This window comes from Mauremys mutica, chromosome 7, assembly GCF_020497125.1.
Source record: "Mauremys mutica isolate MM-2020 ecotype Southern chromosome 7, ASM2049712v1, whole genome shotgun sequence".
In the NCBI taxonomy this organism is placed as follows: domain Eukaryota; kingdom Metazoa; phylum Chordata; order Testudines; family Geoemydidae; genus Mauremys; species Mauremys mutica.
In genome coordinates this window covers 56407907-56430921 of record NC_059078.1, presented here as the reverse complement: position 1 = coordinate 56430921, position 23015 = coordinate 56407907, and the positions used below count along the sequence as shown (strand labels likewise).

Sequence of the window (23015 nt, the reverse complement as noted above, 5' to 3'; positions counted from 1 at the left end):
GGTGATTCCCAAGCCTTACCTAGGCGGTGGGGTCGGAGTGAGACGTGGCGGAGTATAATACCGCGGAGCCGAAGGCTGCGTCGTCTCGAGACTGTTGCACCAACGCGTAGTGGGAGGCGAAGGTGTGGACCGAAGACCAGGTGGCCGCTCGACAGATGTCCTGGAGTGGAACATTGGCCAGGAAGGCGGCCGACGAGGCGTGCGCCCTTGTCGAGTGAGCGGTGAGGCGGCATGGCGGCACGCGAGCAAGCTCGTAGCAGGTCCGAATGCATGCAGTGACCCAGGAGGAAATTCTCTGGGAGACCGGCTCACCCTTCATGCGGTCAGCGACTGCCACAAACAGCTGGGTCGAACGCCGGAAAGGCTTCGTCCGCTCGATGTAAAAGGCAAGCGCCCTGCGGACGTCCAGGGTGTGAAGCTGTTGTTCCCGAGGCGAGGTATGCGGCTTCGGGAAGAAGACCGGGAGGAAGATCTCCTGGTTGAGGTGGAAGGCCGATACCACCTTGGGGAGGAAGGCCGGATGCGGTCGAAGCTGTACCTTGTCTGCATGGAAGACTGTGTAAGGTGGACCCACCGTTAGTGCGCGAAGCTCAGAGACTCGTCTCGCGGATGTAATGGCGACGAGGAAAGCCGTCTTCCAGGAGAGGTAGAGCAGGGAGCACGTGGCCAAGGGCTCGAAGGGGGGACCCATCAGCTTGGCCAGGACGAGGTTCAAATCCCAGGTCGGGGCAGGACGCCGCACCGGCGGGTACAAGCGGTCCAGGCCTTTAAGGAAGCGGGAAACCATCTGGTTGGAGAAGATGGACCGACCTTCCAGCGATGGACGAAAGGCGGACACTGCTGCCAGGTGAACCCTCAATGAGGAGACTGCAAGACCTTGCTCCTTAAGGTACCAAAGGTATTCGAGGATGGTAGGTACCGGAACTACGAATGGATTCAGGCTTCGCTGATCGCACCAAAGCGCGAACCTCTTCCATTTCGCGAGGTAAGTGGAGCGAGTGGAAGGCTTTCGACTTTCAAGCAGGACTTGCTGAACTGCCACGGAACAGTCCCTCTCCGCGTGGGTCAACCACTCAGGTACCAAGCTGTAAGATGGAGGGATTGCAGGTTCGGATGGCGGAGTCTGCCGAAGTCCTGGGTGATGAGGTCCGGCCATGACGGGAGGGTGATGGGATCCCGAACGGAGAGCTCGAGCAGCAGGGTGTACCAGTGCTGCCTCGGCCAGGCCGGCGCTATGAATATGACGGTGGCTCTGTCCCTCCGAAGCTTCAGGAGCACGCGGTGCACGAGTGGGAACGGAGGGAAGGCATAGAGGAGGCGATCCGTCCAGGGGTAGAGGAAGGCGTCGGACAGGGAGCCTGGCGAGCGACCTTGGAATGAACAAAACAGGTGGCACTTCCTGTTCTCCCTGGAGGCGAATAGGTCTATCTGGGGAAACCCCCACCTCCGGAAGATTGTGTGGACGACATCTGGACGGAGGGACCACTCGTGGGAGAGGAACGACCAGCGTGTTCTGCACTCCCGGAAGAAAAGATGCTTGCAGGTGAATGGAGTGGGTCACGCAGAAGTCCCACAGGAGCATCGCCTCCCTGCAGAGGGGGGAGGAGCGTGCTCCGCCCTGCTTGTTCACGTAGAACATTGCTGTTGTATTGTCCGTGAACACTGTCACACATCGGCCTTGCAGGTGGGTGCAGAAGGTGCGACAGGCTAGACGGATAGCTCGCAGCTCGCGGACATTGATATGCAGGGCGAGCTCCTGGGTCGACCAGAGGCCTTGGGTGTGGAGATCGCCCAGGTGAGCCCCCCAACCGAGCACCGAGGCGTCCGTGGTGAGCGTGGCGGATGGGCGCGGAGGGTGGAACGGGACCCCGGCACACACGATCTCTGGGTCGAGCCACCATCGGAGGGACTCGAGGGTCGCGCTGGAGACCGTCACCACCATGTCGATGGGGTCTCGATGAGGCCGGTACACCGACGCGAGCCAGGACTGGAACGGGCAGAGGTGGAGCCGCGCGTACGCGGTCACATACGTGCATGCCGCCATGTGGCCCAGGAGACGGAGGCAGGAGCGCACCGTCGTGATCGGGAAGGTGACAAGGTCCATGATGAAGGCGACCATCGTCTGGTGGCGGGCGCGAGGGAGACAGGCCCTGGCTATGGTGGAGTCGAGGACCACTCCGATGAACTCCACTCGCTGAGAAGGAATCAAAGTGGACTTCTCGGCGTTGATGAGGAGGCCGAGCCGCCGGAAGAGCGACCGGATCTCCGCCATCTGGCCCATCACGAGTTGTCGAGATTGTCCGCGAACCAGCCAGTCGTCTAGATATGGGTATACGTGGATCTGACGACGGCGGAGGGCTGCGGCGACCACCGCCATGCATTTGGTAAAGACCCTCGGTGCGGTGGAGAGACCGAACGGCAGCACAGCAAACTGGTAGTGGGTGTTGCCGACCACAAATCGGAGGTAACGTCGATGAGGGGGATAGATGGCGACATGGAAGTAAGCGTCCTTCATGTCGAGGGCGGCAAACCAATCTCCCGGATCCAGAGAGGGAATGATGGTCCCCAAGGTGACCATGCGAAACTTGGGCTTGAGCAGGTACTTGTTCAGCTCGCGAAGGTCCAGGATAGGACGTAGCCCGCCTTTCGCTTTGGGGATAAGGAAATAACGGGAGTAGAATCCCCTGCCCCGCCTGTCTTGAGGCACTGCTTCTATGGCACCCACACTCAACAGAGTCTGGACCTCTTGTAAGAGGACTTGCTCGTGAGAGGGGTCCCTGAAGAGGGACAGGGAGGGTGGGTGGGAAGGCGGGGGCGAAACAAATTGAAGGCGGTATCCCGACTGGACTGTTTGTAGCACCCAGTTGTCCGTTGTTAATTGGGACCACGCCGAAAAGAAATGGGTTGTAAAATAAGGGGGCAGGATCCGGTAGGGAGAGAGATGGGCCGTCCTCAAGCGTCCCATCAAAAAGCAGGCTTGGCCCCCTGGGGGGCCTTGGACGAGGCCTGCCCCTGGTTGCGCCGATTGCCTGACGGACGACGGCGGTTCTGGGCCGGTCGCCGGTTAACATACGGCCGATAGCGCTGTTGGTAGCGGGAGGGTTGCGGCCGGAAGGGCCTGCGCTGCGTCGCCGGCGTGTGCATCCCAAGCGTACGGATGGCGATGCGACCGTCCTTCATGGTCTGGATCCGAGAATCTGTCTTTTCGGAAAACCGACCTTGGGTGTCGAAGGAGAGGTCCTGGAGGGTATACTGCACCTCCGGCGGCAGGGTGGAGGACTGCAGCCAGGAGATGCGCCTCATCGTCACGCCGGATGCCAAGGTCCGAGCCCCGGAGTCCGCGGCGTCGAGGGCGGCCGTGATAGAGGACCTGGAGGACTTCTTTCCCTCGTCCAACAAGGCCGAGAACTCCTGGCGGGATGTTGATGGCAGGAGCTCCGTGAACTTCGCCAGGGACGTCAGAATATCAAAGACGTACCTGGCGAGAAGGACCATGATGTTTGCAATCCGCATTTGTAAGCCCCCTGCGGAGTAGACCTTACGGCCGAGCAGGTCCATGCGTCGGGCGTCCTTGGACTTGGGTGCAGGGGCAGGTTGGCCGTGCCTCTCGCGGTCGTTGACGGATTGAACGACCAGGGAGTCCGGGGTTGGGTGGGAGTAGAGGTACTCATAGCCCGTTGGGGGGGCTGAGTACTTACGCTCGACCCCGCGTGCTGTGGGTTGAATGGAAGCGGGGGTCTGCCAGAGCGTAGTGGCGTTCTTCTGAATTGTCCGTACAAAGGGCAACGCCACTCGGACAGGAGCGTCCGCGCCCACCACGTTGGTGATCGGGTCCTCGTCCTCTTGGACCTCTGCGACGGGGAGACCCATGGCCGTTGCCGCTCGGCGAAGCAGGTCCTGGCCATGCGGTGTCCTTCGCCCAGGCAACGGAGGCAGGAGCCGTGAGGGTCACCAACCGGCATAGGCCTCTGGCACGCTGCGCAGGGCTTAAAGCCCGGTGCCTTGGGCATGAGCCCGCACCGGGGAAGGGAAGGGAGGAAATACCCCCCTTATCCTTACCTAAAATACTAACTAACTAACTACTGAACTAACTATACTAACACTAAACAAACTATGTACAACAAGAAGTAGCGAGAGCTAGGGTTGTGGAGGACAGAAAGCACTCCACAGTTCCAACTGGCCGTCACGGGCGGTAAGAAGGAACTGAGGAGCGGACGGGCCGGCTGAGGTATATAATGGGCGCCATAGCGGCGCCACTCCAGGGGGCGCCAGCCGGCCCGCCGGGGTTGCTAGGGTAAAAAGTTCCGAGATGCCGTGCACGCGCGGCGCACACACCTAACTGGAATGCATAGGAGCAATCACTCAAAGAAGAACCGTCTTTTTCCAATAAGCAAAGGCCAGGATTCAGTATAGAGCAGGAAAAGAGCTGTTTCTAGAAGGGACTCTTAAAGATCACTTGTTCCAATTGCAACTGCCAAGGAAAATCCAAGTTATCCCTTCTTACATTACGCTGGTAGCACAGCGATAGTGAATTCTCTTAAGCTTTCAATTACAGTATTCCTACATCCTTAGGCTAAATCTTCATACTAAAAAACAGAATATTCTTGTGTGGCTGTTTTGGAAAAAAAGGGGGGGGGTTACATTAGAAGAGTTTTAAACAAAAAGGTTTTAATGTCTTTTTAAATTCTCACAATTCTTTTTTAAAGACACTGCTAGTATTAAATAATCACTTATTTTCCACAAATGTTCCTGAAGATTCTTTTCCTGTAAAGACAGAATCAGAACACATGGGACTGTATTAGCCGAGAAACAGGATAGGGTTGCTAGGACATGCAAATGAAAGAAACACAGGAGTGTCAAAATCACCAAGTTGCTAATTTAGCAACTAAAGAAAAGATGATCTAGTGGTTAAGAACCAATACTGAAGGGAGGTAGACTGAATTGTACTCCTAGCTCTGACACTGACCTATTATGGGGTTTTGGGCAAGTCATTTAAGCTGTTTTCTCATCATGTATAAATAAGGTTGTAGGGGGAAAATACAGCAATTAGTACATGGTCATGTAATTAAAAACTATACTATACTGTAATGCATATGCAGAAGAGGTAAAGCTACAGATATGCATAATGTTTCCAGTGGTGTCAGGCTACCACTGGGTCACATGGGAAAAAAAAAATCACACTCATTACTTAAAGTTTACTGAGCCATGAAGTTTTTCCACAAGAGACAGTGAAACACTTCTGTCACTCAAAACTTGAGGACAAATTTTGGCATTAAGCCTCAGCCTTGCAATGGGACTGCGCAGAACTGCAGTGTCCCAGCAAGAGCTGAGAGAGACAATGCCTCCCCCCAAGCTCCTGGGGGATGCAGCCATCATGTCGCACTTAGAGGGGACAGCTTGTACTTTTGCAGCCAACCAACAAGATTTATTTCCATTCCAAACTTCCCGCCCAGCAGTTTTAGCTGCTCAAAGAAAGGTCAACCCCCCCCCTCCTTTTTTTTTTAAATAAAGGGGAGCAAAATGTATTTTTCTAATTCCTTTTGTTCATAATCAATTACCTGTTTTCCTTCAAAGTTAAAAAACTTTGTCAGAGAACTGTCAGAGAACAGGCTTAGAACAGTTCAGGTTTAACAGCTCAAACTTTCAGAGAGTTCCATGCAGCTGAAGCCAGGGGTTTAGAATGGAAATGCTCCAGCAACCTTTCCTGTAGCTATTGCTATAGTCTCCAGCTATAACCACTGTCGGTAGGAAGAGGTTAGAAGGGAACACCTCTCTTGCACTGCTTGCCATTCCCATACATGTCATGTGATGTTTGCCATTAAAGCAAGGGCACAGAGCACATGGGGAAACACTTCAGGGAGGGGAATTTATGCTCCTCTCCCACTGTTAACTCCCTTTCACCTTTACTTCCCACTCTCATCTAGTTTGCTGTTCTAGTCTGTTGATGTCACAGATGCCCCTGAAGCTGTACATAGGGTTTTTTTGGTAACTCCACAGCATTGTAATACCGACATAAAAGACGTTACTAGAGCAGTCTTTTAAAAATGAATCAGGAACCAGTTTACCATTTGCTCTCTAGAGACGGGAAGCTTGAAGAGTTGAGTGAATTGTTCTGTAATATGTGAGTGGACAGAAATGCTTGAAGTGGGCGGGTAATTTTACCCTAGGAGCGAGGTGCAGTAGATGAAGGAGTTCAGTGACAGTCCATTATCCAGACCATTACACAAATCAGCCCTGGCCTCCTCCCAAAAGGAACAAGGACTTTAGTTTCCCATCCCATCAGAAAAGACAGGGCATTCTGCATGATCCCACTGGAACAGCAGATCTCTTACCCTGTGCACTCTTCTCCACAAAGCTTTCAGAAGGACTGCTCTGGACTGCAGTGGTTACACCTGCTTGCTGAGTGACTGACGTCCCTGGAAGCTGCTGGATAGCTGTGGTGGATTGGGCAGCATGTTTGGAAGGAGATTTCTGATTGGCTACTGTGGGCTTGCTGGATGAGTAGAAGGAACTCAGAGTCTGTGGCTTGTGTGTTTGGCTCTCTCTGTCTAGCAGTTTGTCTAAAATCTTTAATAGGGGGAGAAAAATTGGGTTAGAAGCAGTGAGAAAACACCCATTATCCCAAAGGATATGGGCGAGGTACTAATTCAGCTTCTTACTGGGGGAAAATAAATTCTGTTAGACAAGAGTGTCAAGAAAATACATGTCATAGAATCAGAATATCAGGGTTGGAAGGGACCTCAGGAGGTCATCTAGTCCAACCCCCTGCTCAAAGCAGGACCAATCCCCAACTAAATCATCCCAGTCAGGGTTTTGTCAAGCCTGACCTTAAAAACCTCTAAGGAAGGAGATTCCACCATCTCCCTAGGTAACCCATTCCAGGGCTTCACCACCCTCCTAGGGAAAAAGTTTTTCCTAATATCCAACCTAAACCTCCCCCACTGGAACTTGAGACCATTACTCCTTCTTGTATCATTTGGTACCACTGAGAACAGTCTAGATCCATCCTCTTTGGAACCCCCTTTCAGGTAGTTGAAAGCAGCTATCAAATCCCCCCTCATTCTTTTCTTCTGCAGACTAAAACAATCCCAGTTCCCTCAGCCGCTCCTCATAAGTCATGTGCTCCAGCCCCCTAATCATTTTTGTTGCCCTCCGCTGGACTCTTTCCAATTTTTCCACGTCCTTCTTGTAGTGTGGGGCCCAAAACTGGACACACTACTCCAGATGAGGCCTCACCAATGTTGAATAGAGGGGAATGATCACATCCCTCAATCTGCTGACAATGCTCCTACTTATATAGCCCAAAATGCCGTTAGCCTTCTTGGCACCAAGGGCACACTGTCAACTCATATCCAGCTTCTCGTCCACTGTAACCCCTAGGTCCTTTTCAGCTCCTTTAGGAAAAGCAGGCTCTGAGATCAGCCAGACAGGTTCCATACTCACATGACTGCACCATTCTGGAAGGGTAGACTCAAACAGTACCGACTACTCCGTCTCCATTTACATGCATCTTAAAAAGGCAATGACCCCTCCAACATTCAATATGGAAACAATTCTGATTGTCCTCGAGTGGTTAAATCACAGAACTGGGAGCCAGGAGATATGGGTTCTATTCACAGTTCTGCCACAGATTCACTGGGTGACCTTGGCCAAGTCATTACACTTTTGTGCCTCAGTTTCTCTAACTGTAAAATCCTGACCTACTGTACAGAAGTGTTGAAAGGCCTCTGAGATGTCTATATACTAGAGAAATGCACTCTATTATTCTTTAACAACAGTTTCTGATCCTCACTTTTCTATTTTAATTACTAGGGAATATTTGCATGAAAACAATCTGGATTTTAAGAATTTGTCCATTTGTGGTGTTCATTCACACAAAAGTAACCAATTTTGATGTCTCAGTGAATTAATGTCTAGATTACTGGTAATGCCACAGGCAGAGGATTGTAACATGAAATAGGGGAAAGAGCAGCAGAACAGGCAAACTCTTTAAGAAGGTAGAAGAATACTCAAAATACTCTAGAGGAATAGAATTTTGTCTCAATAGAATGGGCTTCAAAGTTTTTCATGCAGAATCAGCAATTCTTTAATTGTTCTGCACAGTTATGTCCTTCCAAGTGCAAATAAGATATACACGTGTACACATGCAGCTGAGTTGGGATATATTACACTAGAACCTCAGAGTTACGAACACCGGAGTTACAAACTGACTCAATCATGTGACGTTGTACTCTATATGATTTTATGAAAATATGCTAATGAGTATGAATATAATGTAACTGGAATACGCTTCATGCAAAGGGTCTCTTGTAAGGTATCATTACAAAGCTTATAATCTACTGAGTGTGGTCATCCTATTTGCATAGATGTATCACTCTTGTATCTGAAACCAGAAATATAAAATATAACTCTTGGGGCCTATTGTAATTATGCAAAGTGTGGGCCATTAATGGTGGTTTGGAATCTTGATGGCTCCCATTAACCAGGGCAATTGTCTGTAGATGGCTCTGTTTTACTTGTAAGTCTTCCTGTATATCTGTGTGCTGGCAAGTGGGAACTGAAGTTACAGTGACATGTGATCATGTCACCTGAACTGGAATCCATCTTTAACCTGGTGCTGTTCCATTGAGAAGGAGGGGGTGGGAATCCAGAGAGGGACAAAGGATTCCCGCCTTATGCAAAAGATATATAAAGGGGTGGAACAGAACAAAGAGAGGAGAGGAGCCATCATGAGACATCCCCTGGCTACCACCTGAGCTGGAACAAGGGCTGTACTAGGGGAAAGGATTGTGCCCAGACTAGGAAGGCATCCAGTCTGTGAAAGAAACTTCTTGAAACATCTCTGAGGGTGAGATTTTATCTGTATTCAGTTTTATTACTGTATTAGGCTTAGACTGGCGTGTTTTATTTTATTTTATTTGGTAATTCACTTTGTTCTGTCTGTTACTACTTGGAACCACTTAAATCCTACTTTCTGTATTTAATAAAATCACTTTTTACTTATAGTTAACCCAGAGTATGTATTAACACCATGGGGGGGGGGGGGAGGCAAACAGCTGTGCATATCTCTCTATTAGTGTTATAGAGGGCAAACAATTTATGAGTTTACCCTGTATAAACTTTATACAAGGTAAAATGGATTTATTTGGGGTTTAGACCCCATTGGGAGTTGGGCATCTGAGTGTTAAAGACAGGAACACTTCTGCAAGTTGCTTTCAGTTAAGTCTGCAGCTTTGGGTCACGTGGTTCAGACCCTGGGTCTGTGTTGGAGCAGACGGGCATGTCTGCTTAACAAGACAGGGTGCTGGAGTCCTGAGCTGGCAGGGAAAGCAGGGGCAGAAGTAGTCTTGGCACATCAGTTGGCAGTTCCCAAGGGGGTTTCTGTGATCCAACCAGTCACACCACACACCTCATTTAGAAGCAGAAGTACACTATCAGGCAGCAGCAGAGTTTAAAAAAAAAGGGGGGGGGGAATTTAAAAAAAGATTTGACAAAGTAAGAACACTGTTTCTGTGCTTGTTTCATTTAAATTAAGATGGTTAAAAGAAGCATGTTTCTTCTGCCTAGCAAAGTTTCAAAGTTGTATTAATTGTAAACTTTTGAAAGAACCACCATAACGTTTTGTTCAGAGCTACAAACATTTCACAGTTACAAACAACCTCCATTCCCCAGGTGTTCGTAGAAGACGGTTACTCACCTTTGTAACTGTTGTTCTTCGAGATGTGTTGCTCATATCCATTCCAATTAGGCGTGTGCGCGCCGCGTGCACATTCGTCGGAAGATTTTTACCCTAGCAACACTCGGTGGGTCGGCTGGGTCGCCCCCTAGAGTGGCGCCGCCATGGTGCCGGATATATACCCCTGCCGACCCAACGGCCCTTCAGTTCCTTCTTGCCGGCTACTCCGACAGAGGGGAAGGAGGGCGGGTTTGGAATGGATATGAGCAACACATCTCGAAGAACAACAGTTACAAAGGTGAGTAACCGTCTTTTCTTCTTCGAGTGCTTGCTCATATCGATTCCAATTAGGTGATTCCCAAGCCTTACCTAGGCGGTGAGGTCAGAGTGAGATGTTGCAGAATGCAAAACTGCTGAGCCAAATGCTGCATCATCTCTGGACTGTTGAACTAATGCATAATGTGAGGCAAAGGTGTGGACCGAGGACCAGGTAGCTGCATGACATATCTCCTGGATGAGTACATGAGCCAGGAAGGCGGCAGATGAAGCCTGCGCCCTGGTAGAATGTGCGATAAGGTGGCTCATCAGAACATGGGCCAAGTCATAGCAGGTGCGGATGCACGATGTCACCCAAGATGAAATCCTCTGAGAGGAGACAGGTATGCCCTTCATTTGGTCTGCCACCGCGACGAAGAGTTGGGGTGTTTTACGAAAGGGCTTTGTTCGCTCGATGTAAAATGCGAGCGCCCTACGGACGTCTAGGGAGTGCAGTTGCTGCTCTCGGTGTGATGAGTGTGGCTTTGGGAAGAAGACTGGAAGGAAGATATCCTGGTTGATATGAAAGGCCGATACCACTTTAGGGAGGAAGGCCGGATGTGGTCGCAACTGTACCTTGTCCTTGTGAAACACTATATACCGGGGGTCCACCGGGGGTCCACCGTGAGAGCCCGAAGCTCTGAAACTCGTCTTGCCGACTGTAATGGCTATGAGGAAAGCTGTCTTCCAGGACAGGTACTGCAGCGAGTAGGTTGCTAGCGGCTTGAAGGGAGCAGTCATAAGATTGGCTAGAACTAGGCTGAGGTCCCAAGTTGGGGCGGGGCGGCGTACTTGTGGGTATAATCGCTCCAAGCCCTTGAGGATCTCGAAACCATGGGGTGGGAGAACACGGAGCGGCCGCTCTCCCCTGGAGTGGAAGGTAGAGATGGCTGCCAAGTGCACCTTCAATGATGATACCGCTAGGCCATGTTAACCTAGTGGAAGGCTTCCTACTACCCAGGAGCACTTGTTGCACCGGGGCAGAGCAATGTAACTCGGACTGGCTTAACCACGCAGCAACCATGCTGTGAGGTGAAGAGACTGTAGGTCTGGGTGGTGAAGTCTGCCATGGTCCTGAGTTATGAGGTCTGGGCAAAGAAGTAGGGGGATTGGGCTGGCTATTGACAGGTCGAGCAACATGGTGTACCAGTGTTGCCTCAGCCACGCTGGAGCGATCATGATCAGGTGGGCTCTGTCTCTGCAGAGCTTGAGCAGGACCCTGTGAACGAGCGGGAACGGTGGGAAGGCGTAAAGCAGATGGCTCGTCTACGGTATCAGAAATGTGTCTGAGATCAAGCCCGGGGAGAGACCCTGGAAGGAGCAGAATGTCTGGCATTTCCTGTTCTCGAGGGAGGCGAGGAGGTCTACGCGGGGAAAGCCCCACTTCCGGAAAACAGAATGGATAACATCCGGACGTATCGACCACTCGTGAGACAGGGAGGATCTGCTGAGGTGATCCGCCAGAGTGTTCCGAACCCCTGGGAGAAAAGACGCCACCAGATCTATCGAGTGGGCTATGCAGAAGTCCCAGAGCTGAATAGCTTCCTGACAAAGGGGGGAGGAACGTGCTCCTCCCTGCTTGTTTATGTAAAACATGGCCGTTGTGTTGTCTGTGAATACTGAGACACAACGGCCTTGTAAATGCTCTTGAAACGCCTGGCACACAAGGCGGACTGCTCTCAGCTCCCGCACATTGATGTGCGGGGCCAGTTCCTGAGCTGACCAAAGGCCTTGAGTGCGGAGATGTTTGAGGTGGGCACCCCAGCCAAGAGATGATGCGTCCGTTGTCAGGGTCATTGAAGGCTGGGGTGGATAGAATAGCATCCCTGCACAGACCAGGGAGGGCGTCTACCACCAGTCCAGGGAGCCTAGGATGCTCGGGGGGGATCGTGAAGATCGTGTCTATACTGTCTCTGCCCGGGTGGTATACCGAGGAGAGCCAAGTTTGAAGGGGACGGAGCCGCAGTCTGGAGTGTTTGGTCACGAACATGCAGGCAGCCATGTGACCCAGAAGGCCGAGACAAGTGCGAGCAGAAGTTGTCGGGAAGTTTTGTAGGCCTTGTATAATAGATACCATTGCCTGAAACCGAGGCTGTGGTAGGCAGGCCCTGGCGAGATTGGAGTCCAGGATGGCCTCAATGAAGTCTATTCTCCGTGTGGGAACCAGAGTGGATTTCTCTATATTGATCATCAGGCCTAGTCGCTTGAATAGGTCCTTGACAATGCCCACATGACAGGTGACTTGGGTCTCGGATGTCCCTCGAATGAGCCAATCGTCGAGATACAGGAAGACGTGTATCCGACGATGACGGAGGGAGGCGGCGACTACAGCCATGCATTTTGTGAATACTCGTGGGGCTGTAGAGAGGCCAAACAGAAGGACCGTAAACTGGAAATGTTGACGGTTGACCACAAACCGGAGGTACCGTCTGTGTGGAGGGTAAATGGCAATGTGAAAATACGCGTCCTTCATATCGAGGGTGGCATACCAGTCTCCGGGATCCAAGCATGGGATGATGGTCCCCAGGGATACCATGCGGAAGTTCAACTTTATCATGAACTTGTTGAGTCCTCGCAGGTCTCGCCTTGGGGATTAGGAAATAGCGGGAATAGAACCCCTTGCCCCTCGAGTCCTTCGGTACCTCCTCTATAGCTCCCATGGCAAGGAGCGTCCATACCTCTTGCAAGAGGAACTGCTCGTGAGAGGGGTCCCTGAAGAGGGACGAGGATGGAGGGTGGGGGGGGGGGGCGCGCGAAATAAACTGGAGGTGGTACCCGAATTCTACTGTGCAGAGGACCCAACGATCTGAAGTTAGTTGGGTCCACGCAGGGAGGAAAAAGGAGAGGCGGTTGTAAAAGGGAGGAAAAGGATCCTGGAAAGCAACTGGTATGCCGTCCTCAGGCGTGCCTTCAAAAGTTTGGCTTGGGTCCCATGGGTGGTTTGGAGGGACCCTGATTCTGACCCCCTTGGGGTCCAGACTGCCGTCTGCGATTGCCTCGGCCGCGCCTTCTGCCGAAGTCCTGTCTCGGCCTAGGTGGGGGGTAAGGGCGGTGAGGCTGAGGACAGAAGGACCTGTGCTGAGTCACCGGTGTGTGCATAATCACCCTGTTGTCCTTTAGGCTTTGCAGCCTAGGGTCTGTCTTTTTAGAAAATAGGCCTTGACCGTCGAAGGACAAGTTCTGTATGGTGTGTTGTAATTCAGGTGGAAGGCCTGACACCTGAAGCCATGATATTTGCCTCATGGCGACTCCTGAAGCCAGAGTCCTGGCTGCGGAGTCGGCTGCGTCCAGTGAGGCCTGGAGAGAAGTTCTCGCCACTTTCTTCCCTTCCTCCAAGAGGGCAGCAAACTCCTGGCGGGAGTCTTGGGGAACTAACTCCGTGAATTTCCCAACTGCCGCCCAGGTGTTATAGTTGTACCGGCTAAGCAGGGCTTGCTGGTTTGTCACCCTGAGTTGGAGGCCCCCAGCAGAGTATACTTTGCGGCCCAATAAGTCCACACACCTAGCCTCCTTTGATTTTGGAGCAGGAGCTTGCTGGCCATGGCGCTCCCTTTCGTTGACCGACTGCACGACAAGGGAGCAGGGTGAGCATACAGGTACTCGTACCCCTTAGAGGGTACCATGTACTTCCACTCAACTCCCCTGGCCTTGGGTGGAATAGAGGCTGGAGATTGCCAGATGGTATCGGCGTTAGCCTGGATCGTACAGATGAATGGTAAGGCCACTCTTGTGGGGTGTCAGCTGACAGAATATCCACCACAGGGTCCTCTATCTCCAGGACCTCCTCCACCTGAAGATTCATATTCAGGGCCACCCATCTCAGGAGGTCCTGATGCGCCCTCAGGTCAATTGGAGGAGGGCCCGAGGAGGATGTCCCCGCCACCGCCTCATCTGGAGAGGAGGAAGAGGAAAGGCCAGGGACAAGAGGGTCCTGCGTGGGCTCCTGTTGTTGGGCGACGTCAGGCTCAGGTGGAATTTGAGAGTCTGCTGGCTGAATGGGAGCTTCCGCCGTACCCGCAGGAGGGGGGCGGCTGACAGTCACCTCCGGCACCCGGTGTTCTGATGGTACGGAGCGAGATGGCACTGGAGGCGCACCTTGGGCTTGGTGATACGCCCAAGGTGTCCAGAATGACCACCGATGAGGTCCTTCTTCTTGGGCCTGGGTCTCCTGGAAGACTCGGCTGGCACATCTGAGTCACGGTCCCGTGCATAGGAAGCACTGTCCGCGTGAGATGACACAGAGGTGTGTCGAGACGGCCAAGGAGGAGCTGAAAAACCCTGGGAAGGGTCTCCATCTCTAATCGATCTCTCTCTGCGCGGCGCCAGAGAGCGGTACCGGGCGCTATACCGGTACCGGGAACGAGACCGGGACCTGCGACCGGAGTGGTGCTGGGAGGTCGACCAGGACCTCGAAGCTCGACGTCTGGAGTGGCTGCAAGAGGCGCGGTGCCGGGAACAGTGCGGGGAGCTGGATCGGTGCTGAGAGTACCGGGCTGGCGAACGGGACACTGATCACTGCCGCGAGTGCAACCGGTACCGAGATGGAGAGCGGTGCCAGGACTGCGAGCGGCATCGGGACCGGGATCGGCGACGGGACCGAGAGCGCCGGTGGGACCGTGATCGTGATCGGTGCCGACAGAGGATGACCTCAGCAGGGCAGGCTTGCCAATCGATTGTATGACCTGCACCGGCGGTGCCGGGGGTTGAGGCAGCGCAGACTCCGTCAGCGCGATCAGCTCCCTTGCCATGGAAAATGTCTCCGACGTGGAGGGAATAATGAGCTCAACCACGGCGTGCGCCGGGGAGCTTTCAGGCACCGGACTCGATGGCCCTTGCGGGACCGGAATCAACAGTGCCGAAGTTGTCGGTGCCGCGGCAGGTGTCGGTGCCGGGCGGTCCGACTTAGGCAGGTGCTCCGACTGTGGTGCAGGCGGCATGGGAGCAGCAGGAGTTTTATGTTTCTTAACTCGCGGGGAGAGGGAACGGTGCCGAGTAGACATCTATGCTGGCGACAGTCGGTGCCGAGGGGTCTTAGCGGTACCGGTGCGATCCGGTGCCGAAGAAGCGCTTCTCCCTGATGCGGACTGTCCGGAGCTCGGTGCCGAGGGCGGAGGAGTAAGAGCTGCCTCCATCAGGAGCTGTTTGAGACGAAAGTCCCGCTCCTTCTTCGTCCTCGGCTTAAAGGCCTTACAGATCTGCCACTTATCCGAGAGATGGGATTCCCCGAGGCACTTAAGACAGGAGTCGTGGGGATCTCCCGTTGGCATCGGCTTGTGGCAGGCAGAGCATGGTTTGAAGCCGGGTGCGGGGAAGGGGCTAATCCACGAACCCCTCTCAACTATATACACTAACTATATTATAGAACGAATAAAATTAACTATAACTATAGAAATTTTAACTATATACACAAGAATTAGTAAGAGAACTACGAGTAGCTAGGGAAGTGGAGATCAGCTAAGCCGCGCTCCACTGTTCCAATGACCGACATGGACGGTAAGAAGGAACTGAAGGGCCGTTGGGTCGGCAGGGGTATATATCTGGCGCCACTCTAGGGGGCGACCCAGCCGACCCACCGAGTGTTGCTAGGGTAAAAATTTTCCGACGAACGTGCACGCGGCGTGCGCACACCTAATTGGAATCGATATGAGCAAGCACTCGAAGAAGAACTCTGAGGTTCTACTGTATGAAGTAAAATGTTGGTTACAATTTTATGTACAGGTACCCAGGTCAGAGGGCAAAGTGGACTGGAACTAGGATAACATGTAAAACAGAGCCCAATACCTCACAGAACACAGGACTAACACTTTGGCAAGGCAAAGAATGCAGTCCAATATCCCTGGGGCAAAACTGAGCCAGGACCAAGGGCAGATACGGAGCTACCCTGAAAATTCAAGGGCACAGGTGACAGCATCCTAATGGATGAAGGGTGAGATCATATGTAGTGAACGAGAACTAAGTGTGAGAGATGTGTACCGCCATGCTGGAATTTAGGAACCCCTTGGAAATTATGCCTCTGCAGAGTAACATACTCTATGCACTCAGATTTTGCACTGGAAGGATAATATAAGCAATACTATGCAGCCCCAAGGCCATGAGTGGGATATGACACAGGGTAATTCAGCTCTGATCACTTAAAGGGACACACCTTTTTCAGTTTAGACTGGTCATCTTTGTATGTGATCATCAGAGCTAGAGCCAGATCACCCTTCTCTCTTCGGGTTCCTTCGCACAGAAGAGGGTGCTCTGCTTCACTCACAGTCGTCTTCATGCCTGCAGGGCCAAGAAGAGAAGGATACAGAGACAGGTGAATTCAAGAGGCTTAAGAGCGTCTGATACATTTTACCTCTTTCCCTGTACTCTTTTGTTCATCTCCCCCTATTAGTCATAAAGGAAAGAGTTTGCCCTATTTTGCTTGTTGACATTACACATAGTTTATGCCCTTGAGAATGAGAGCTGGAGTCTGTCCCAGAAGTCTGCACTGCAACTGCCAGGGCAACCTCATCCTGACAGGCCAAAAGGTGAGAGTGTCCAGGCCTGCCTGAGGCTCCTTCCTGGAGACAAAGGGAGTGGAATACTAGAATACTAGACACTCAGACTGCTCACGCTCTTTGCTACCTCCAGTTTCTGCAGCGGCCACTTAGTCAACATTCAAACACCATCAGAGTATCTTTCCTTCTGGGGAAGAGGTGGTGGAGAGAAAATTGTTCTGATAACACCACACATACACTACTGTAAACTCACGTACGTAATACCACAAGTCTGCTATATACACCACCACTTTCTTGCTAAAACACATGAATTGGAAGCCAGGAATTTCGTGTAACTCACCCATGAAGATTTTGAGCCAAGTCTGAGCTAACAGTGAGAATCCCACAGAGTAATTCTACTGGGTTTTTATTGTCGAGTTTTAACCCCTGCTGAACTGACTGCCTGTTAATCTCGGCACTGTTCAGGCTCCAGCTATACTTAACTGTCAATTCTTTCAGGCCAAATAGCAGCAAAGATGGTTGAAAACACTCTCTCTACCCTTTTAACAGCCCACCTGTCAATTTCAGTCCTCAGCTGCATTTCTCCCACAATGCACCTCAAACCTGACACACAGGATCTCCCATTATCCCAGTCCCAGATTCCCTCCCCAGCTCTGACAATATCCCACCAAAACACTTCCAGTTCTGCACCAGATTGGAATCCAGGTCAACAGGCATCAATTCACTCCACAAAAGGGGGCAGTGTAGCAGGGTGGACCCCTGGCTCCTGGTCTGAAGGGGTTTAAAAGCGGCCTGGCAGGGCTTGAGAGCTGCTGCTCTCAAAGCTGGGCTGATTGGGGAAGTGGCTGCAGCTGGGCCACACCCCAGTCAGGCCCAGCTGGCCCCTATAAAAGGCTGTGAGCCAGGAGCCCAAACTCTCCCTCTGCCTCTAGAAGGAGAAGGGCCTGGCTGCAGGGAGCTAGACAAGGTACCTAGAGTGGAGCAGGGCTGGGGAAAGGCAGAGGAGCTGGGGGGCTCCTGCCTGGAAAGCCCCAGGCTGTGGCCTAGCATTAGGCCAAGAGGTACTGGGGGTTGCAGGGGGCAGCCCAGGGATAGGCAAAGGCAGCCGGTCCAAACCCCTTTGCCTATGATGAGTGGCGGATACTGCAGTCTGCCCCAGTGAACAGGGGCGAGATGGAGACTGGGCAGTAGCCAATACTGAGGCAAAGTGGGGATAGTGGGGTGGGGGTTCCCCTGGGAGGGGGAGACCCAGTTAAAGGGGCACCGGGGTCCTGGGAGGGACACGGGGGCCAGTAGAGGACAGGCGGATCACCGGCCTGCAGAGGGCGCTCCAGTGCTGGAACAAGCTAATTCCCCAGAGTCACCAGCAGGAGGCGCCGCGGGGGTGAGTGCGGCCCGGTTACAGGCAGGATTCAGAATGTGAATGAGAAAAGCCCTCCTCCTCCTCTGAGGTGGAGGAAGAGCTGGATTCTTACCAAGAGCAGCAACAGCTGCTTCAAAACCAAGTTCCTCATCGCCAGGCATTTCATTATTCCAATTACGGCTTGGGGGCCTGGACCCTGTCGGAGAAACCACTGGAGAAACAGGAGAGGACAGTCAGTTCACAGCTGTATGAAGCTAGGACCCAAAAGCAAAAAGTATTCTAGGGTCTGTCTGGGGTTTGTGCTCCCATTTCAAACCACCATTCCAGTCCTACGGTCATGGCACACGTCTGCTGCTTTCTCCCTCTCCCTCAATTAGACCCCTCCAACCCTACCAAGCTCTGCTTCAGGATGGGTTTGGAAGCCCAGTTCTCTTTCTGATGGTTAAAGTATTTGTTTCCCCCAACAGAAGCAGCAGTGGGGTCGTAATAATATATTTAAAGGCTCCATGACTATTTTACAGAGACACAAATGGGTCAGAAATGTGATAAGATTCCCAATGCTTTTGTATGAAAGGGGAGCTAGCAAGGAGGTCAGTACTGAAGAAGAGTCTCCATACCAATGTGGAGGGAACAGCAGAAGTAGGTATAACTTTAGGGTGAACAGGTAAGAATAGGGCTGCAATCATCATACGGGAAGTGCAGATTTTCCCTGAAAGCTTCTTTTTGGCCCCAAGGTTCAAAGTCTAGGACGTGCCCCTTCTGAAATACATGCCAACTGGGACAGTACCTGGAGTGCATAGGACATCAAATATGAAGCTGGCCAGCATGAGAGGCAGGACAGGGCGGTAATCACACAAGGTCCCTTCTCTCAGCTCTTCAGCCCTTCCTCGAATGGTGTTCATCTCATTAGTGCCCAAAGGGATCTTCTTTAACAAGGCCACAATCTCAGATTCCTGGTATGCCAGCTTCACCTGAGGGTACCCACAAGGAAGCAAAAAGAAGCCATCAGAGACCATTGGACAGAACCATCTTGCCCTACGCAGATGATCAAATATAGGAATAATCCTGAAATAGTTTTTATTGATTCATTAGTATACAATCCACTGATCTCATGCCACTCCTTGCCTTCTCCCACACAGAGACAATAGTTAGGATGGTGCCCAGCTGGAGGCCGTCCCATAGGACATGCAAGTCTATACACAACCTTCTCCTCACCTTCCCTTTCCCTTTCCAACCAATTACTCTGAGGTCTGGTTGGGGAAAAAAGGTCAGCCTGCACAAGGACATATGGAGAAGCATCCAGCCAGATAGGTCACTAGAAAGGCAGGTCATTCCCAATCCTACAGAGAAGGATGTTACCTTGTGCAATACAACAGCTGAGGAGGAAAGGACTGTCCGGGAGGGGAATGGACAATATTCCAGTACATATTCCACTGAACAAAGATTGTTGCATTACAGTGTGTTTTTCTCCACTGTAGTGTTCTTTCCATTTTTAAAGCATTGTTCCCATGCCAGTTTATGCATCTGGTGAATGCCAGACCCACATTTAATCTTCTCACCAGACACTGTTGAGTATGAATGTAGATAACCTTAGAGTAACAAGTTTATTCCTTAGTAGGAGCCTGGTAATAGCTGCACCTTCAAGGGATTCTGCAATCTTGCTAGTTAGAAAGTGACAGGAGCAGCAACTCACACAACCAAAGTCTGAACAGATCACATTTTTACAGAAGATGGCCTATGGGCATTAGTTAAAGCATGTGAAGTTGTGTACCTACTGTTGTGTACACATTTAGATGTCTAAATACATAGTATGAGCAAGCGTGATGGCCTACAAAGTTGCACCAGTTTACCCTAAGGTGTGAATTTAAAATGAGTTAGTTAAACCAGTGTAAACCCTGTGGGGAGCTCCAGAAGGCTTTATTTCAGATCAGTTTAGAGTGCCCTCACAGGGGTTTCCATCAGTTTAATTAAATCATTTTAATTTTACCTCTTAAGTTAAACAAATTGCAATTTTCTCCTGTAGACAAGCGCTGAAATTCCTCCCACAGATTTAGCCCAAGTGTCTTCAACATAGGAGTAACCTTTGCTACACAAATTCTAGGTCACTCATTGACTCACTCAGTGCCTGCTTGACTCCATGTAGACTAATTCTGAGAGAACTCCTAAAGGACCTGATGCACAGAACTCAAGTGGGGAATACTTGAGCATGAAGGGGGAAACCCCAGCAGTGCGGTGCTGCTCACAGGTACAGTCTTTCTGGGCCACTTTATACCTCCAGGGCCTTGGTAGAGGCAGGAGGCCTCTGTAGCTCCAAGGCAAACATGCCAATGCGGAAGGCCAAGTTGTGGTATTCCAGCCTCTCACTCAGCACAGTCAGCAGGAAAGCAGCTTTGGATAGGGTGTTGGTTGCCATCCACGTCTGCTTGCTGGTCGACACCTTGTTCTTCTTCCCCTGTGAGAGGAGTAGTTCATAACAGGTTTGTTAGGAAATGAATTGATCTCAGCAGTGCGAGGATGTGCCAGTGATTCCCCCTATGTTCCTGCCTGCAGGAGCTCCTCCCCACTGAGGACAGCGCGCACCCATTATTCTGGAAGCACTGTTTTGTCCTGTTCTGCCCTGTCCCCCTCCATAATCCAGCCATTTCTGGGTGATGAAACAGACCCAATTTTGCACGCTATCTCCTTTTGGTGCAGAATCCCAATTGCCACTGGTTATGGATGGCTCCTCCCCACAGCATCTGTCTACCCTTCCCTCATATGACAATGCAGTGGGGGCTCCTGCCTCCTCACTAAGCCAATTTTTCCAGTATTGGACCACTTTAGCAGGTGGATGCTGGCTTGGACAAACTATTACTATATAACTATATTCTTGCCAGCAAGTTTAAAAAGTATGGATTGGATGAACGGACTATAAGTGGATAGAAAGTTGGCTAGATTGTCGGGCTCAACAGATAGTGATCAACGGCTCGATGTCTAGCTGGCAACCGGTATCAAGCGGAGTGCCCCAGGGTTCGGTTTTGTTCAACATCTTCATTAATGATCTGGATGATGGGATGGATTGCACCCTCAGCAAGTTTGTGGATGACACTACATTGGGGGGAGAGGTAGATACGCTGGAGGGTAGGGATAGGGTCCAGAGTGACCTAGACAAATTGGAGGATTAGGCCAAGAGAAATCTGATGAGGTTCAACAAGGATAAGTGCAGAGTCCTGCACTTAGGATAGAAGAATCCCATGTATTGCTACAGGCTGGGGACCAACTGGCTAAGCAGCAGTTCTGCAAAAAAGGACCTGGGGATTACAGTGGATGAGAAGCTGGATATGAGTTGGCAGTGTGCCCTTGTTGCCAAGAAGGCTAACGGCATATTGGGCTGCATTAGTAGGAGCATTGCCAGCAGATCGAGGGAAGTGATTAGTCCCCTCTATTCGGCACTGGTGGGGCTACATCTGGAGTAGTGTGTCCAGTTTTGGTCTTCTAAGCATGTTTAAAGCAATGTTAAATTGAGTGTTTTGTTCAACTGGAAGGTGTAGAACAACAAGGGACCATTGGTAGGAGCTGTTCATTGTGGTTCCCATCTGGCAGACAAGAACACTTGAGTGCAGATCAGGGAGCGGAAGGCTGTGTGAGGCGCTGGGGCTAGTCAGGGTAGGGATGACTGAAAGTCCCTTCAAGTCATGCTGAAGGACCCATTGCCCTTTTTCAGGTGAAATACTGAACAGCCAGAGAAGCCCAATCTAAAGGGGTTCAGGGCAGGTCAAGGTCCAGCACAGCCCTGCGCAGAGAGAATAGGAACCACCAGCAGATTTTACTGCATCTGAGTCTTGCTGCATGGTGAAATTCTGTTCAGCTGCCTGAGTGTTTCTGTGCCCTTGACACAGTGGACAGACAGAGGGAGTTCAAAAAATCAAAACACAATATAATTATTTGTAACCTCGTGATTTTATGATCTTTTTCCGTATGACTCATGATTTTTGAATTTTTGGGGCTGGCAATCCTGTGTATTCCTCCCCACTCCCCCTTCTGTTCACAAGGGCACCTCTCTACCTTGGTTGGGGGCTGCTCCACCTTGAGATCTGGAGGGTTGGCCAGTAGGTCCCTGGCCAGTTCTACAGTCAGATGGCATGCTTCATTACTGTATCCGTGTGCATAGAGAGCCTCTGCACAGGCAAAGAGGATCTGAAAATAAAGGGATAGAGGATCAGGGTTAGTCCATCTGCCTCACAGCTGGAGCCAACCCCACCCTGCCCACTTTCTCATTTGGTGTCACTAGAAACAGAGTTAAACACTGATCTCATCTCAGATTTGTATCTAATGCTCATGTTCCTGCCTTCTGTTATGCAGCCCCCCTGCCTGGAACAGCTCCACCATGCTCTCCAGCGCTTCTCAAAAACACAGCTTCCAAGGGGTCTAGTCCCCTTCCCTCAAAGCACTAACATCAAGATTGCACATTTTTCTAAACAATATGCTCTAGTTCAAACAGGAATCAATTCAGTGAAGTCCTGTGGCCTGCATTATACAGGAGGTCAGACTAGATCATCACAGGGGCCCCTTCTGATCTTCATAGATATCTAAGGGCTTGGCTACACTTACAAGTTGCAGCGCTGGTGGAGGCTTTCCAGCGCTGCAACAACACCCCGTCCACACTTGCAGGGCACAACCAGCGCTGCAACTCCCTGGTTGCAGCGCTGGCTGAAAACCCATCCCGGCAGGGGTATAAGGAGTGCAGCGCTGGTGATCCAGCGCTGCCCAGCAGGTGTGGACACTCACCAGCGCTTTACCTGTCCTCCAGGGAATAAGGAGGTATCCCAGAATTCCTGTTCAGCCACTCTGCACATCAGTTTGCACTCTACTGCTCTTGGCTCAGGTGACCCGCCCTGTAAATGCCCCGGGAAATTTAAAAATCTCCTTCCTGTTTGCTGCAGCCAGGTGTGGAGTGCAATCAGTTTTAATCAGTTACAGGTGACCATGCCTCCACGCGGCAAACGAGCCCCAGCATGGAGCACTGGTGAATTGCAGGACCTCATCAGTGTTTGGGGTGAGGCATCTGTTCAGGCACAGCTGCGCTCCGGCCGTAGGAATTACGATATCTTTGAGCAGATATCAAGGGCCATGCTGGATCGGGGCCATGATCGGGACGCAGTACAATGCAGGGTGAAAATTAAAGAGCTGCGGA

The 23015-nt window shown here is 51.4% G+C and overlaps 1 protein-coding gene across 3 annotated transcripts in view; it reads right to left on the bottom strand.

The window, feature by feature from the left end:
• Positions 1 to 23015, bottom strand: part of ZSWIM8 (zinc finger SWIM-type containing 8) — a 168390-nt gene that overhangs the window by 31722 nt on the left and 113653 nt on the right. For all 3 annotated transcript variants that reach the window (XM_045023766.1, XM_045023767.1, XM_045023768.1), the window contains 6 exons: positions 21887 to 22018; positions 20115 to 20294; positions 18630 to 18813; positions 17955 to 18053; positions 16137 to 16261; positions 6333 to 6567 (listed from right to left, as the gene is read on the bottom strand). In XM_045023766.1, the coding sequence (XP_044879701.1) occupies positions 6333 to 6567; positions 16137 to 16261; positions 17955 to 18053; positions 18630 to 18813; positions 20115 to 20294; positions 21887 to 22018 (955 nt within the window). The remainder of the gene's footprint in view (positions 1 to 6332; positions 6568 to 16136; positions 16262 to 17954; positions 18054 to 18629; positions 18814 to 20114; positions 20295 to 21886; positions 22019 to 23015) is intronic.